The 17,886-nt window shown below is 44.0% G+C and overlaps 1 protein-coding gene across 4 annotated transcripts in view; it reads right to left on the bottom strand.

Annotated features, from left to right (window-relative positions):
• LOC119229746 (kazrin) overlaps positions 1-17,886 on the bottom strand; it is a 72,446-nt gene that overhangs the window by 11,090 nt on the left and 43,470 nt on the right. For all 4 annotated transcript variants that reach the window (XR_005121649.2, XM_062564150.1, XM_037490421.2 and 1 more), the window contains exon 5: positions 8,432-8,539. Coding sequence is in view for 3 of the 4 variants with exons in the window: in XM_062564150.1 (XP_062420134.1) it covers positions 8,432-8,539 (108 nt within the window). In the remaining variant the exon portion in view is untranslated. The remainder of the gene's footprint in view (positions 1-8,431; positions 8,540-17,886) is intronic.

The raw sequence follows: 17,886 nt of genomic DNA, 5'->3' as shown, positions 1-17,886 counted from the left end.
CATGTGCAAAGGAGTTACTTTTCCACCTCGGCACCTCTGTGTCATTTCTAGTGAGTTCTGTGTGGTTCTGTCCAAAAGCCCATAGCCAGAGGCAGTGCTGCCTTCTTTCCTCCCCTCTGCTCCAATCTCTCGGGTACAGTCCCTGATAGCAAGGTCACATGCAATTTTTAAACTTTACTAGATAATGTACATCAGCTGCAATAACAACATTTTACATTTGTTTTATTATATAACCAAAGCATATTAGATGCTGTGTTGTCCGAGATACCAAGAAGGTCAAATGTTTCTTTCCCCAGTACAGAACATACCGATGAGCTGCTGTGTGACAGCCATGTTGAGGGGAGGCAGGTCTGGTTTGTCAGCTTCAGCTTCCATGGAACAAGATGCTCAAGAAGATATGAGTGAAGAAAACGCACAGGGTTGAGAATTTCCATAACTCAAAGTTTCTCCTATTGGTTGTTGGTGCACAGCTGTAAGGTGGAGAGGGCTCGTGAGTTTGTGAGGGGGGGGGGGGGGGGGTGGAAACCGTATTGGATTTCTACAGGAAATGCTAAAATATTTTTACAATACGGCAAATGATTAAATCCCCAAACAAAGGGACACCTGTATCAGTAAGTTTTCTCTCTGAACAAAATAAGAAGCAACATGACACCTTTTCACTAACGATGTAAAAAACAGCAAATACAAGAAAAGCTTTCTTTAACTCGCTGACGTGATCATGATCTGTTTCATACAACAACCAAAGTCCTTTAATGTAAGTGAGTAGCTGCATTAACTCAAACTGTCAGCCCCCCCCCCCGCCGTGTCTCTGTCATGATCTCAGTGTCCCCTTGAACAAATGATGCTTACCTCAAAGACATAATAAAGTCCCATTCTTGCTCCACAATACCATGAAGTCATGATGCAAGTCTTTTAATATGGGAGTTTACGTAAATATGCTTTTTTTTTTTAAACTTCTGGTTAGAAAACCACTAACAACAATATGCCAACAGCTGCAACGAAAGGTATAGGGTTACTCTATACAAGCTTTACAAACACAATTCACTCATTGATAATTAATCAAAATCTTGTTGAAATGCAACACAAGCCGAACAAACTTCTGTCTGCATGGTTGATTTACAGACTACATCTGCAGGTCGATCACACCTCTCCCCGGTGGGTTAAATGCCGATCAACTAATGAAGTGATAAAACTAATTAAGGTCAACATTAAAAATGTTCTAATTCATTGATTGGGCCTACAGACAAGCACTTATGAAATTAAATCGATGGGGGGAAAAGCAAACCCATTCAACTTCAAAGTCACATGTACTCAGTTTGCAGAACACCAGGAGGCAAAGCAACAGGCATTATATATGTAACAGGTTATTATCTAATCAGTTATGATTATACAAGTGTTTTTCCCTGTTGGTGGTGGATTATTTGATTTGCATTGGTTTGGACGTGCATGTTTGAAAGCCACCCCCCCCCCCCCTTCCCACACTGTATTATGACGGAGGCATATGTCTGCTGAGCTCTGGCCTCCTCTAATCACTGCATAAGGATCAGTGGAGATCGCTCTGAGAGAAGACAGCAGTCCGCTCCAGCTCTTGATTAAACTCATCTTGAATTCACAGGCCTGAAATAAACCCCGCAAGTGGAGTATCGGCGACGAGCGGACGGTGAGACGCTCGTCCTGTCAATAATAATAATAATAATCTGTGTTGTTCTCCCGCAAATGCCACTCAGTCTGCCTCAGGGGGACTAAGATGCACACGGGAGACATGTGACCATACAGTACGGACGGCACTGGTCACCACGAAATGTCTAAGCGATGGTGTAGATGGGTTGCCACGAAATTGAGTTCAGACATCGATGTTCCTCTCGGGATGAAATGTAATATATTTGAAGATCCCTTCATTTCTAACGTAATGTCTGTATAACTAGAAACATTGCTAAATAATACATTTTTGCATTTTCCAATGCTTAACTCAGACAATAAATACCATAAATATTTAACCTCAGCATGTGAGCATCATCACTGTGAGCAAGTTACCACATACATGCAAACCCTTCAGCTCAAAGCAGTGTTTCTGCGGATCAATAAGCTGAAAAAAGAAAAAATACGACTCATCCAAATTTAACTTATAGCATAGGAAAAATCCTCTAATCCTTAAGCAGTCTAATTAAAACTCAAGAAAAAAGGCGTTGCAAAAACATAGATTGAGGAGGAAACCCAAATCTGATGAAAAGACAGAAGGGTGGGGGGGGGGCAGAGAAAGGTAAGACTACGACTCAGGCTTCATAAATGAACAGATTCATTGTGTCAGCAGGTATCTGCTGGCGGGGGTGCAGCAGGAATCGCCTACAGCGACTAGGGGCTTTTGTTAAATCGTCGGCAGGTTTTTACGTAGCATCGACACATTGATTGTTTCTTTTTTTGCTACAATCAAAAGGAAGTTTAGACCTGCTTGGCTCGTCGAGCGCATTCGACATGCTTGAGTGACAAACATCGATAAAGGAAGTGCCAAGCCTCCATCCCATGCTGCAGGAGGAAACGGTTTTGACTCGGAATGTTTTCAATTTTCTGAGGTGGTAATTTGAGTGAGTCCCAAAAAAAACTGAGCTGGTCCCTGATGAAAAACGAAATTATAATGGTCCATGCGTGCAGGAAATGTAACATATATATATATTCCCAAAAACTGAAAACATCACAGAAGATGTGATTATAAAATGAGACAAACGTTATGTGAAACTTGACTGAGACGGCGGTGTGTTCTGAACAAAATGACACAAACGTTTAGCAGCAACGGGACTTTAGTCTCGCCGATCATCACACGCAAACCCTCCCGAATGTGGCGCTTTTGATTATCGGGGATGAAATGTTGAATTTGCTGCGTTCTTCCTGATTTGAAGGCCTAAATGCGAGAAGCAGGACGGCTTCCCTCAGGTGACCGAACAGAACTCGGAGCAACAACAAATAATCTCCCGATTCTCAAAACACAGACTCCAAGCACTTCATTTTCTGCATCCCGAGAAGAGTCTGCGTGTCGGGGGGGGAGGTCAGTTTCCTGCTCTGGGTATTGCTCCGCCCGCTCTATAATACACGAGGCCATAAATAATGCATGTTGCTGGCTCTCAAACCCTATCTGACCAGAGTATTCACCACTTAATGCTAATTTCATGCCGGTATGCGCAGACAAAACATCACTTGCTGGTTTATAAAATTTTAATAAATATGTTGATTGTTTTAGTTTTGTTGCCTCTGAAAGATACTTCACATACTGCACTTGACAGGTGATAAAATGCTAATGTGGTTGTAGCATATGTTTCCTGCATTTTTGTGCGTTTCCTGCATTTTTGCGCGTGTCTGCATGTGCACGTGTGTACAGTAAATCTGTGCCAGTAGACTGCATCTTGGGGGAAATGACCTCTGTTAATTAATTGCCTGAGGGTTTACTCTACAACTGAGGTCAGCGCAAGGATGCCGAGTGCAGATAGCTGTAATTGATTCATGCGTTCATTAATGTGCGGATTAGGCACGCCGCTAAGGACGTGCCAGCGAGAGCCCGGGAACTTTCACGGGGGTTTTTAGATCATTAGTTCATTCAGTGCCTGGGTCGGGTTCAGCGAGGGATCGGACCCGACAGAACGGCAGACAGATACTTTGATTTCAGCAGAGCCAAGGTAACAGGTGTTGTAGCATTCATGAGCAATGGAAATACTAGTTTTGCAGAGTGTCTGAGTGGGGAGTTGTGAGGACTCCTTTTGTTAAACTGCATTACATTTGAATTTTCTGGGCAGTAAGGATAGTCTTTCATACTGTATTTCATGCAATAGGCAGTTTGACATTCTTAAAAAAAGGCTTATTTAACGAGAATCAGACGACAAGATTGATACAGTTTTTGTTTCAGTTTAAGACATGCGCAGCTGGAGCCATGCAAGAGTCGCTTAGAGCAGTGACTGGGAAGAAAGTCTAAAGGAAATAAAATCTGCCCACCTCGGACCTCTAAAGCTCCCATACAAACCAAAATATAAGAGCAAAGTGTAGAAACATGAGATTGTGGTTTAAAGGTGGTTGCGCAATCTCCCATAAAGAGCACCAGACTTTGAGACCAATTTACATAGTGAAGAGAGAACTCTGGGATTACAACTTCCGGGCTTGTAGCACGATGCCGTGTGAGACTTGGAAGAATTCTGCAAATCAGCAAAACCTTCTTTTAAGGGAAATCTTGTTTTTGCACTCAGTGCAGCCATTTTGGTTTCACGCGCCGCCTCTGGTAGGAATGAACGGAGCCCCGCCTGCAGCACTGAATCCAGTTGTCCTCATTCATCCACGGGGGTTATGTGGATTATGGATTAGGTACTGACTATTTGTTGGTCATCCACAAAGTATTTTTTTGCTGTACACTTTGATTAAATACATGAGTTCCAACATGTTTATTGTGAGCTTCTGACATGTTGGTTGGCAGACCTTTTCTAACCTGCCGACACATCGGAAAAGCCGAGTAGGGTGTTTCCCACGATACACATGTTCCCAAATGGCTGGAGCTTGTAATTCACTGTGCAGACACGACAGCACCATCATTCCTGTCCTCTAACTCTTGGAACGAAAGCAGATTATTTCACCAAGCGTCCACCTTTTCCTTTAGTAAATTTGACTGTTAATAAATCCCTGAGCCCTGGGGGACTAAGTGGGAGCAGGTTTTTTTTAATGTCCATGAGGTGCAGAAACTGGGATTGGGTCTCTACCAAACAGAGGACGAACAGTGCCATCAGCAAAGGGGCGTCCATGAGGTCGACTTGCTTGTATAAGCCACTGAGACGTTGGCTCAGTTGCGGGGAGACTCGACATCTGTCAGAAACAGCAGGATCTGGTGTGTGGAGAACCGGGAGTCGACCTGATTTGGATACAGGACTTCCCCTCATGACAGAATCTTGTATGCCGGAGCTTTAATCTTAAAAACACTGACTACAAAACAATGCTTTGTACGCAGATGGAGGACAATACACCGAAGCAGGCAGCGTGATGCTTATGGTAACTGTAACATTGGTCTATTTTTTTTGCAGTGCAATCGGTCAAACTCATTATCTTCTGCCGTTTTGAGTGTTGACCTCGGGGTTGAATCCATCGCAGCCGCAGTCACGCAAAACCCCGTTGAACCAAACTCATTTCAATTCATTGAAGCGCCACACGTACGTCCTGCACGCTTCATTCTGCCCGGGTCCAACGCGACATCACAAGAGCCAATGTAGATATTGCTGTTGATCAGCACTCGTTTTAGTGTATCTGCTGCTCTACTCAGGTCAGTAATACTGCACAGCAGCTGACCACATTCATGTGCAATGACTATAGCAGATTAAAAGATTACTAGGTTATCCATATGAACATGTAATATCGAGGTCAGCATTTATTTATTAGATTTGAGTTAGGGTTAGGTATCAGGGTATATTGTTGTAAAAATCTAAGTGGAAGCAATAGTGGCATTTTGGTGCAATGACAAAATGAAAGTATTTCTAGGTTGGCTAATTCTTTCCTCTTTGCGGAGTGTCGAACCTGCCGCCCCCACGTCGTCACTTGGCCGCTTCCCACCTCAGGTAGACGGAATTTGCTCCGTCACCACTGTTGCTGTTGTGTGACCCACGTCGAGAGACGCGTGGGGGACAACACATGACGCTTTGCATCTCGAATCTGAATAACATCGGCTTCCCTCGTGATAGTAAATTAATTAGATTTTGGGTTTCAGGGTGAGACAATTAAGTCCACGTTATGGGCTCTACATGTTTGTTTTTTTTAATTTACTGATTTACCAAACATTTCAGTGATTAATCAAAAAAAAGGTAGACTTATCAATCTTTAACATCGAAATGTAATGAAGCATAAGATGTAAAATACAAGTTCCTAATATCATAGCTGAGTACTACTCCTGAATACATTTCTTTGAACTGAAGTTTTCTACCATTGCATTTGTATCCCCACATTCCACTCATACAGCCAACGCGAGGTGAAGTTGAGCCTCCTGCCAACTCACGCCACTCTTATGGCCTCCACTATTCCTCCAATACACACAAACAACATCTTTTCTCTCCACCTTTCCCCCCATTTGTATCTTTCACTCACCGGCCTTCCCCTCCTCCCTCTCAGACCTCATGTCCTCCTCGGCACGGGCTCCGCTCGGCTCCACTGTCAACCGCGGCGTGAGCTCTCATAGCAGGTGAACAAAAAAAAAACCCACACATGTATGCGTGCAGGCCAGCGCGCGCGCACACACACACACACACACACCATTCAAACCAACGCACACAATGCACCGCCGAGCGCCGCAGCCGGCCGCTCCCAGCCCCGCCCGCCGAGGCTCCACCCAGACAGGTTACCAGGAAGCCGCAGCTTGGAGGCCGCAAAGCGGCATTTCCTGCTCCTTTCATTCCTCTTAACGCGCCCCTCTCTCTCTCTCTCTCTCTCTCTGTCTCTCTCTCTCCCAATCTCTGTTTAGTGACACGCCCACTCCTGATTTTCCACTTTTCCCACCTGGCGTACAAACGGGATGAGGGGGGGGTGGGGGAGGGGGAACACAAAGTGCACAGCGGTGCCTCAGGTAATAACCCAGGTGAGTCAGTGGAGCGTTCACGCCACCTGACGGCACGGAGCTAACAGAGGACGGCGCCGTGCCTTTGTAGGCTACGTACTCACATCCTGAATGTGTGTTTGGCCCTCGGCGAGAGGGATTCACACTGAATAAAGAGGATACCATGCAGAGTTTATGCTTCCCAACCCAACGGCATTCCCTTGTTATCTTATCTAAAACCCACCTGAATCAGGGCAACTTGTGTCTTGTATGATGCAAACTCAGGCTTGTTTAGGCCGGTCCCATTTGACTGACTGGGCTGTACAGGGGGGTGTGAGGAAAACAGATGCAAGGGATGCAACTGAATGAATTCAGCCTGCAGAGCCTGACACGTTATAAATGATTGATGGGATTTTTTTGTTTATTAGCACTTGTGGGCCATGTCTAGCACACATTTGTCGGCCCAAAAGTGTGCGAGTTTGAGTGGAAGAGAAAGACGAGTTAAACCTCTCCCTCGTCCAAGACGTGACGGCAACTTGAGGCAAGCATGCAAGGGGAGGAGGAGGCTCAGGTGTGCCCTAACCACATACTTGTCCCACGAGGCAATGGATCCGTCAATCGTACACGGGCCACCTCAAGGATCGCTGCCAGGCTCATTTCCCTCCGGAGTGATCCGAGCTGGGACGAAGGATTGAGACGATGCAATGGATACGATTAACGCCACTTTAAACGTTCCTCTGTGCCAATTCTCCTAGAACCAAATTCATAGAATTTAACGTCGTCAGATTTGATCCTCTCCGACTCGAGCTGCTTTTGACGTGTCTGGACAACTACGGCTTTTACACGAACAAGACCACTTTTGGACCTAGTGTAGCACAGAATGTCAAGGGCACGCTGCAGCCCGGCCCTCAGCTACGCTGACTCTCGTTCACCCCACTTCTTTTCATCCTGACAGTTCCTCCGGTCCGAAACGTTCCACTCTTGAGTGTCCTCATTCTTCGGCTTAACTCCCCGTATCACTATGTCATTCATTCGCTTTGCTCACATTAAAGCCAGAATGAATTCTTAAAGGCCACAATGTTGCTCTCTCTCTCTCTCTCTCTCCCTCTCTCTCCCTCCCTCTCCCTCTCTCTCTCTCTCTCTCTCTCCGTGGCACACGGCAGACCTGTCGGTCCACATTTTCAGCGCTGGGGAGTATTGGCAGAGAGGTGGCATGGAGCCGCGTTGAGATATCAGCTGGCCTTAAGAGAGAAGAAGAGGAGGAGGAGGGAGACTGAGAGCAGCGATGACCACTGGGGAAGACGGAGAATGATCGAGTGAGGTCACCACTGCCGCTGCTCATCTCGCTCGCTGAAATGACGTGAGGCTTATCTAATAGGCGCTGAGCGGACTCTGCCAGTTTCAAGAGTATCAGGGGGTGGGGGGTGGGGGGGGGGGGGGTCGGAGGGGGAGATTGGAATTGCAATTATTGAAGCAATTAAACTGCAGACTCTCGGGTTTGGCATCAATGTGAGATCAACACTGAATAACAGCGGGCACTATGATGGAGGAAAAGGAATGGACAAAATTACAGATACGATCAATAAACTTCATGATCAATACCTTTTGTTGCGGCCATTATTACAGGCTGGTCAGGTTGATTACTGCACGCGAGGGATTGAGAGACTTTTCAAGAAACGTGGTTTGTCCTACTGACGACAGCGATTACCTTCAGTAAAGCGCCAATTAAATTAAAACTATTTCCCTAGAAAAATCATTTTCTCCGGTAAAAAGTTCCGGAAAGAACCAATCCAGTCGGACGGTCTCATTGCGCCACACATTGGCTGAAAAAGCCTGGTACCTCGTGCGGCCTGCGGTGAACCCGAGGGGCTCCCGGTGGCCACGTACCTTTGCCCAGGGTGCAGTCCGGGGTGCCAAAGTCCATCAGGCTGGATATCTCCGTGGGGTAGCACATGTCCTTCACAGCCGTCTTCCGTCTTTGATGCACCGATGGATCTGCAAAGGGAGAGATGTCAAGAGTTACTTCAAAATCCACAACATCGGATAAATGAAATATTTGTCCTATCATCAAAACATCTTATTTTCATTCACACAACCGGGTGGTTGTATTATACAAGCAGGACTTATTAAACTGAGGTGATTCATTCTGACATGATGTCAATTTCAATGCGCACTCCCGTGCTTTCAGACACGCTGCGAATACAAATCTGTCCCACAAAACTGTGCGTTTGTCTTCAGCATGTCAAATGAATAATCTGTATTAGTAATGATTCATGCTTGTCTCATTATGTTACAAATGCCTGGCTGCATTTTTGCTTTATTTTAGATCACCCTTTCATAGCGTTTCTATTTTGTCTATATCCATCCATTGATGCGATTCCACATTAATCGCACTACACTTTAGTGATGTCTAGTAACTGCTGTTGTGTGTAGCACAATTTCTCCCCTTTCACTTCAAAAAGAAAATGATTTAATCATCATTGAAGTTCCTCTGTTCACTGCTTTTTCTCCTTTTTGCCTTTCTAAACATTTAACTTTCATGTGTAAAACACGAGATGACAATGATTACTGGAGGGATGCGACTCAGACGCCGCGTTGATCTAAAGTCGTCAAACCGAAAGTTATCCCGGCGATGTTACGAATCCCTCTGACGTGGTGCATTTCGGGTTTTCATACCAGATGCAGGCGTGGCTCTACCTCCTGCATGCGTGCCAATGTCGTCGGTCAACAGCGAGGAGGCTTCTGCAGCAGCAAGTGATGAGCAGCCCGGGTTGGGGAGTCATTGTTTAGAAATGTCATGACTCCTAAATGACACGCCTGTCAAATGAGAAAATGGCGCTGGAATGGCCACCATGTGTTTGGATATGTGTGCTATGCAGTGAATCCGCTTCACTTTTCTACTTTTTATGTCAAAGCAATCCATTTCCCCCCCCCCCTCCCCCCAAAAAACATCCTGATCCTTTAATTTCCCTTTTGAGAGTTCAGAGTTGTTCTCTTCTAATGAAATACCTGTGAAATAAAACTGCTTTTAATCTATAGGTCCCATTCTGTCAGATGAGAAAACGTATGGACTCCCTTAAAAACTATTTAGGCAACTTTGTCACACCCCTCCCTTATCGGATGGATAACTCAGAAAACATCATAATGTCATAGCAGGAAAATTACAGGTGTATTTAAAAATGGTAACAATGCTCTCTTTAAAGTGGATTTAATGGTATTTCCTGCCATCACAGCTCACTAGTAAAGCCTGCAGAAGTTGCAACTGTCAGCGATCTTTATCCAAAACACTTTTTGTCCAATTCAGCAAAGATCTCCTGTCACAGTCTGTCTGTTTTATGTCGATGCACCGGTGTTTGTCCTGGATCTGTAAAAAAAAAAGGGAAATACACCAAGTTGCTTTGACTGAGCCAAACCGTTCCAGCCAATCAGTGACAGCGGGTGTTTGTTCTCATTAGTGGGGGGGGGGGGGGGGGGGGGGGAAAGAAAGAGCCGTGGATGTTTGAGCAAGACAGTGGAAGGGGTGGTATATGTGGGGTGGGAGCTTTTTGTTTCCAGGATTCTTGATTCCAGCTTTAAATGGAACCAAAGCAGCGTGATGTTATGAACTCATCTCAGTGAACACGCTCTATCCACAACAATGGTCATGTAAATCAGTCATTGTCACCATCATGCTCGTGAAAGGACAATGACAAAAAGTCAATTTGATTTGAAGACTTTGGAGTAGCTGTATGCAAATAAGTTAAGAGGTTTATGTCAAATGAAACAGAGAGTAGTGCTTCGTGAAGAATATTCTAAAAAATACATTTTAACATGCAAATTTGGGTGTTTGTTATTCTGTTGATTTCTTCCAAGGAGAAAAAACAAGAAATCCCTGAGATCTATCTACTGTATCAATAACAAATACTGTTCATAACAAATATTAAAGAGCCTTCCTTATAGACAATAAGGTAAAAAAAAAAACACACAACCCTGACAGCTTCACATGGGTAAACTCCCACTACTTAATGGTGAGAACACACTAAGAGTGTGTGATGGAAGACCCGTCCCCGGCTGTGGCAGGAAGTCAGACAGGCTCTCCAAAACATCTGACACCACGTCCCTTCTTCGCTAACAGCTGAAGGGATGCAGGCAACACGTGCTGCATGGGACAGGATGAAACCGGGAAGAAGGAAAAAGGAGGCAACTGTCATCGGTGTGCAGACAGCTCGTCACCCCCCAACCTCAGACACGCTTTAATCACGCCGGCACCCAGTCCGTCACGCAGGCACCAGACACATTCATTCCCCGTATCAGTCATCGCGGAACGGAAAGGGGGGGGGACATCGCCGCGTCCCCCCGTGGAGTCACAACACCGGGACACGCCGCCCCGCCGAGTGCAATAACACCGCTTCATGTGCGCCCGGCTTGTCCCACACACACACACACACACACACACACAGGTACCACTTAGAGTAATTCACAAGGGTTGGAAACACGCTGCAATTACCCAGGCCACGTGCTTGTGTACGTGTGCGGTTGGCTCTGAGAGGTGATTGGCTATCAGCACACTTGCAGAACCCAAAGGTCACATTAAGGGTCATTGTTTTCACGCACTTTGAGATACTAAAAGGGGGTTTTTTGTCGGGGGGAGAGGGGTTTTAGTGACGATTGGCGGTTGTGTTCCACATAAAAATACAGCCTTTTAAAATGGTTGCAGGTCATTGTTTTTGTTATTTTATGTACACAGAAGACAGATTTGTGTTAGAGGAATAGCTTAAGTAACATAGGGACAAAATAAAGGAGTGTGTGGGGAAAGTGACATTATTATAATACTAAAATGTAAAGCCCTAAAGAATTTAACCGTTTTCTGTGCTAGACAGTAATTATTCCCCATTGGCATAACAACCATACTGTTTCTATTATTTCCCCTCTGTTTCTCTCTGATTAAATTGGCACATCATAACGTGAGAATGCATTAACGAAGCTAAATGATGTGACGCTTTTTTGGTTCCTAACCTTGGCAAAAAAAAAAAAAAAACAGGAGCCAGAAAACATTGCCTGGTTGCTTAAGACAAAGGGATTAAGTTTGGTTGAGATATTTAGGAGTTGAATGTTTCACAGGGGAACGCCTGCTCAGCCCTGACCCGGGTGCCCACGGGTCGCATCTGGGTTTTATCAGGCAAAGACACATGGAGCTCACCCGAATCCCACCGAATGCCACCTCTCTAATAGCCCGAAAACTTACTCTGTGTTAATCTCTGTGTAATCATTCTGGACACAATGAATCAATATTCCCCCAAGCGCTCACACATCATCAGCCCTGATGCTGTGGATGCTGTCTGCGTGCTGCCGGTAAAAGCACACAAAAAAAAGCTCAATGCCCCGAGGGAACATGAGGGTGAAAAAAAAAAAAAAAAAAAAGCCCCTTCAGGGACACATTCATTACGTCAGTGAGGAGAAGTTGCTGGAGGAAGCGAGTGTCCGGGGGGGGGTTTGAGGTTGGTGTTGTTCAGTTGCTTAACAGTCAGCTGTTTTGCTGCATTTGTTTTTTGCTCCAATGATTTCAGTGTTAGGAGGATTTCGTAAAGCAAACATGTTGTGAAGAGAGGTGGCGCCCAGGGAGGCAAACCTCAGGAAGTGTTTTTCGGTGGTCACGCTGTAGCCACAGGATCGAGAGGTGGGCGATAAGAAAAAGAAAAATATATATATTTTTTTTAAACAATGTAAAACAAGTAAATTAGTGATCTGTCACATCCATTTTGGGGCATTGAACACATATCTGTTGTTACGTTTAACCTTTATGCTGAAGAATTTGTCCAAAGCAACAAATGATGTAAATTCCGTGTTTCATATTTTAAGAAAGAAGCACAGGAAATTTGAAGTGTTTTTTAACCTTCTCCTCACTTCAAAAAAACTGGAGCAACCTCCTCTCCCTCACCCTCCAATGTCTTAATGGAACTTCTCATTAACAAAACCTGGATATAGAGACAGAACTTCTTATGACAAAGTCTTTATGATGTTTTGTATTCGTGTAACTCTCATAAATGAATGCAGCTATTAAATGTATTGCAAAGGATGGCAAAAATATACATTGATTAAAAAAACACAAATCAAGATAATAGGTGACAGGTCTCTCTTGTAAAATAGATGTTTGATCTCAATAGGACTTTCTTGTAAAATGAAAAAAAAGTCTGGTCAATTAAATTAAGTCCATAATTAAATTATGTGAGAAAGTAAACTTAAAGACCATTTTTTCATGTCCATCATGGGTACACATGGGGATATTTGAACCACTATCCTTTGAATGACTAATTCGGCACAACACATCTGTTCAAAATAATATCAGCATCACTGAGCCCTTTGGTCCTGTGAGTAAACTGAGCAATGTTGTTTTGCTGAAGCCAAAACAGCTGAAGAGAGCAGTTGATTATTCATAGCAATGCCATCAGGGGAACAAGGTTGAGTGATGATATGCATCCTCGGAGTCACAATGGGATAATGTAGTTACCCCATGTGACTGGTATGCATGTGACTGGTATGCACATCTATGCTGGCTGGTGGATTATCACAGTGGGTCAGACCTGCTAAACGGGAGCAGCAAAAGGACTACAGTTAAGAGTCGGTCACCTAATCGATGTAAACATCGAGCAATAATCATTGTCATTGTGGCTCAAACAGTGAAAATATGTTAGAGTGATTACAAGTACTATGTACACTCGTGATTTCATAATGGAGCTCTACAACTAAGCTTTTTTTTCTTCTCCAAATGGTACATTCTTTGAAAGATATATTAAAATTGAATGAATAAAAAAGTAAATACACAAAAAGCGAATACACAAGACTCTGGTGCTCATCTGGTTGACGCTGTGGGCCCCAGCCGGTCATTGCAGGGCATCATCTGCCCCGCAAAGACCGGACCAGGGGGGGTGAGGGGGGGGTGGGAGCTGGATCGGGACGGATTTAAAGTGAAGATTAAGCCGAAAAAAGAAAAAAAAAGCTGCCTGGAAAGAATCCAGCTCTGAAACAACAGAAGAGGAAAAAACATCCTGGCCTTTCCTGGGAAAAAGCTGCGATGATGGCGGAGGCCGGTTTGACCCCGGCACACGGGGACACTTTCGTAAAATATGAGACGTTCCTCTTTTCTGGGAACGGATCGACGCTCTTTTTACACACGCCGGGCTCCGCCACGTTAGTCTCCACTGCCTTTTTTCCAAGATCCAAGGGGGGGAGGGGGGGGGGGCAGGCCTGGCACAGAGGGCGGTCTTCAGAGGAGCGCTTGAGAGCAGAGATTCTTCTTCTTCTCCTCCTCCTCCTCCTCCACGGGGAACCCACTCGACTCATCAAGCCAGAACAACGCAGCACAGTGGAGTCGTGGCGGGGAACGAGGCGCTGATTTCCTGGTTGGGGCTGCTGTGTGTGAGAGAGAGAGAGAGAGAGAGAGCTCGCTGTGGGATGTCGCGGACCTTAGAGAGGAGGCTAATGGTGTGAATAACAGAACCACTGGGCCTCGAAAAGCCGGCTGCTGGAAAAGATGGAATTCACTCGAGCAGGAAACTGCACCGTCGGCACAACTCATCAGAGCGAAGCCTAACTCGAGCCCCGTCACCAAAGCTGCATCGAGTGTCATTGATTCTCAAAGCCGCTATTGCGGTGTGACATATCTTGGTGAGTGCCTGCTTCTGTGTCTGTTAAAGGTGGTAATTACCAGGGGGTAAACTGAGAGGTCTCACAAAAGCCATGCTGTGCTCCCTCCAGAGCTCTTCTGCTATTTTGTACCCGACAACGTCTCCAGCCATTAGTCGAGAATGTGTCCCCTTGCTTTAGTAATGATGTTAAAACTGGCAGCACGCAATGATGCTGTGAGTCTGAGGCCGTGGTAAAATGCATTTATAATGAACTACATACACTTTGACGCAACCTTCATGTCAAACATTTCTTTTTGAGTAAGCCCCCTTTTAAAATTGGTAATTAATAAAATAAAAAACATTATTTATTTGGTATAAAAACTCGCCAGCTTGTATTGTTATACCAGCAGGCGTAATGAATACATGAATTTCTGATTGAGATCATTATACAGGATTTGCTGAGGGGAAACCTGGCTTCGGCTCTATTTCGCATCGGATTATCATCTAATAAATATACAAAGAAAATACAAAAAAGTATGAAAAAGAAAACATAACCGTACAAAAAAAACCCCACTAATCCATAAAGTTACAGCACAGTTTAGTTTACCAGGGCTCTCTCAGATGTTTTTCCTAAGAGTTTCTGAGCTTTTCAGGAAGTCCGATAGTTGCCAACTCAGATAGTTGCCAAAGTAACTTCTTACCAATAAATTAAATGCTGACCTTAAATCTGCTGACCTCCACAAAGGTTAATAATCTGATCAGATATCGGCCCGATACTGACTCAAAGAGCTGGAATCAGTGACATTTGACCAATAGAATACCTACATTTCATTAAAAGAAATTCAGTCTCACTGTATACCTCTGTATTTACATACTTTACAAAGTAAGGAAATGTTTCAGACAAGCCAGATCTTTCCTTACACCGAAAAGAAGGATTGCATTGACCACCACACTCCGTTGTGCTGCTTCATTCTGGGCACCACCTCGTGCAAACTATTAGTGCTTCTGTGTTTGGAATGAAGGGTTAAAACCCTGCTTCGCATATCGGTGTAACACACCTTTGGAGAAAAGAAGAAGGTGACCTGACAACAGTGCCCTAACTGACCCACCTCACAGCACCCCCTGTATGCATACTAAAGAGTACGTCCATTATAATAGTTAGAAAAATAAAAATACATTACTTGTGTTTAGTGTGTCGCGGTGGCTTTGGAAGCGCTGCGGGTGAAATGGACATTCTGTAGAGGAGGCTTTAGAAATGCAACCCTCACCGTCACTATTCATATTACAAACCTTGTATTTCACGATAATACTGGATTGTGAAAAGGACGTATGCGTTTGCAAGATGCAAAAAAGTAAAGTTACACCCTGTTATCCCTGGTAGAAAGAAATACATCACGCCCCCTGGTGAGGTGATGAATTACCCATTGTGGTGGCAAGTTTAACAGTAATGGTAAAAAAAAATGAAAAATGACCCGGTAAAGTGACTTCTACTCACAGCCAGCGGTACAATGGGTGCTGAAGTCTTTAAGGTCATCGCTTTTCGTCTTGCAGTACCTTACAGTTCTATAAACCTGAATCAGCTTTTCGCTCTGCAGTAGGCGGCGCTCAGCATGAATAATGTTTTGCAGCGGGCACCATATCCAGCAGAGAGTTGACCACTTACTGCTCCGCTACGCCGTCGGAGAGCAGCACACAGAAGAGTTCCTGTGAATTTAAAAGTCGAATCGCCCTCTCCTCGCTGTCAGCGCTGCAGCCCGAGCAAGGCTGCAATTAGAGGGACGCAAGTGCTAATTAGCATCTCAACTACGTTTTACTAAGTCAACCACAGCAGCGCTTCATGCACCTCAAACACCGGACACGCAGGAGAGCACTTAAAATCTCAACCAATTTACTGAAGATACTCCTACATGCAGTTTCAGTACAAACATTTTGTTGTTTTTGATAGTGACTTCTATTCAAGGTTGCACAGTTTGACGAGTGAATTAACGGATCTCCTCTTTCATCTTAGATCAATTAAATGTGTCTTTGGATAATAATGTAACGGTAACACTGTCACATTATCTACTCCACTCTCCTTCTCTTGGCACTAAACAGCGGCCGTTTGGCAGACTGAAGCAGGTCAAAGAAAGTTGCACATTCTGCTGGTTGTGAAACATTATTGTGGCCTGAGCTGAAGGTGTCCGCTTGACGGGCAATATTTGTTGATATAATAAGTAGGGCCGTGACTCGATTCAAAATATTAATCTAATTAATTAGAGGCTTTGTAATTAATTAATCGAAATTAATCGCATTTTAATTGCATAAATATTTGACCTGAGAACAGTGAGAAGTAATTTTTTTCACATGGATTTTTATTTTTGTTCAACAAATTCCAGCAGACAAGTGTAGAAATAGCATATTTAGAAATATAGTACTTTCAGAAATTCAGGTAGCCTATAGGTAAGTAGACCTTCTGTAAACTATGTTTTTTTAAGTAGACCAATACTTTCAAGTACATTCAGAACATTGGTTATTTTTCAGACGTGGACTTAGTTACCCTGGTCCTTAAACCAGTCATCTGGTGCAGTGTGGGTTGGGTGTGGGTCCTTGTACGTCCACGCTAGCTGCTAATTGTTTTGCGTTGAGGTGATACTTGAGGCTCGATGTGAATTCCTTGTTGCACAGCTTGCACACAACCACGCTCTTATCGACGCTTCCATCCGTGTGTTTATTATAAGAAGATTTCCCATTCACGGGGCCACCCGACACGGTCTCGTCAGCTCCTTCATGTTCACTGTGGTTTGTTGTTGTCTGAAGTCATGAACGCTAGTTGGTGCTCCAGTATAATCGGTCCTCCGAAACTCATCCAGTGAGAAATGTTCCGCGGTGCAAAAAATAAGTTTAAAAATGCGTAAAACATTGTTTAATGTGTTATTTTTTGTGTAATTAATTCATCTTAATTCACATTGTAATAAATTAATCGTAATTAACGCGCTAAAGTCCCGGCCCTAATAATAAGAAATATGCATCGGTAGGGTCGTAAAACAGTACATGTGTGTTGCATCAAGCGTGTCATTAATTCGTGGTTGAAAGGATTCCTTTGTGAATGAATGTTGCAGATGTGAAGAAATAACTGCAGTAGTGGAGTGCTCATGTACTGTATTTCAATGATATAATGCATTGCTTCTTTTTTATGTGATATGAACGTCCCTGCAGACCCGTGGTGAGTCTGCAGAAGGTGAGAGCATGGACAAACAGTGTGTGATTGACATCTTCACAGCTCTATATGGGCGGATAAATAAGACCTTTATCATTCTTTAGGCTGCATTGAATGTAGGCGAATACACCTGTGGGGGTGGGTTAGGCCTTTAAGTCATTTACCGCAACTCAATAGTACAAAGTTCAATATATATTATGATCTATGGAATCAATTGTCTGGTATGATCACAATATTTTTCTCACCGAACTGGACCGGCCACATTACAGCTTATATTTCTCAGCAAGTAGTCAATAAAGTGTGTGTACTGTTGTAAAGTATTTAGAAATTTTTTGCAAATTACAAACGAAAACACATCTACATGGAACGGAGCACCAGTTTTATGTTAGCTCATCTAAAATACACCAAAACTGTGGAAATAGAAATCTCATAAAAGAAAAAAGGCCAGCCGCTAAAATGAAGCTGACTTTCACTGTTAGCAGTAGAATGCAAGAAAGAAAGTAATTTACTGAGCCAGTAAAGGTCATTCACGAGTGATAAAA

This window comes from Pungitius pungitius, chromosome 8 (assembly GCF_949316345.1).
Source record: "Pungitius pungitius chromosome 8, fPunPun2.1, whole genome shotgun sequence".
Taxonomy (NCBI): Eukaryota; Metazoa; Chordata; class Actinopteri; order Perciformes; family Gasterosteidae; genus Pungitius; species Pungitius pungitius.
Note: the sequence above shows the minus strand (reverse complement) of the source record. Positions and strands in the feature narration are given on the sequence as shown.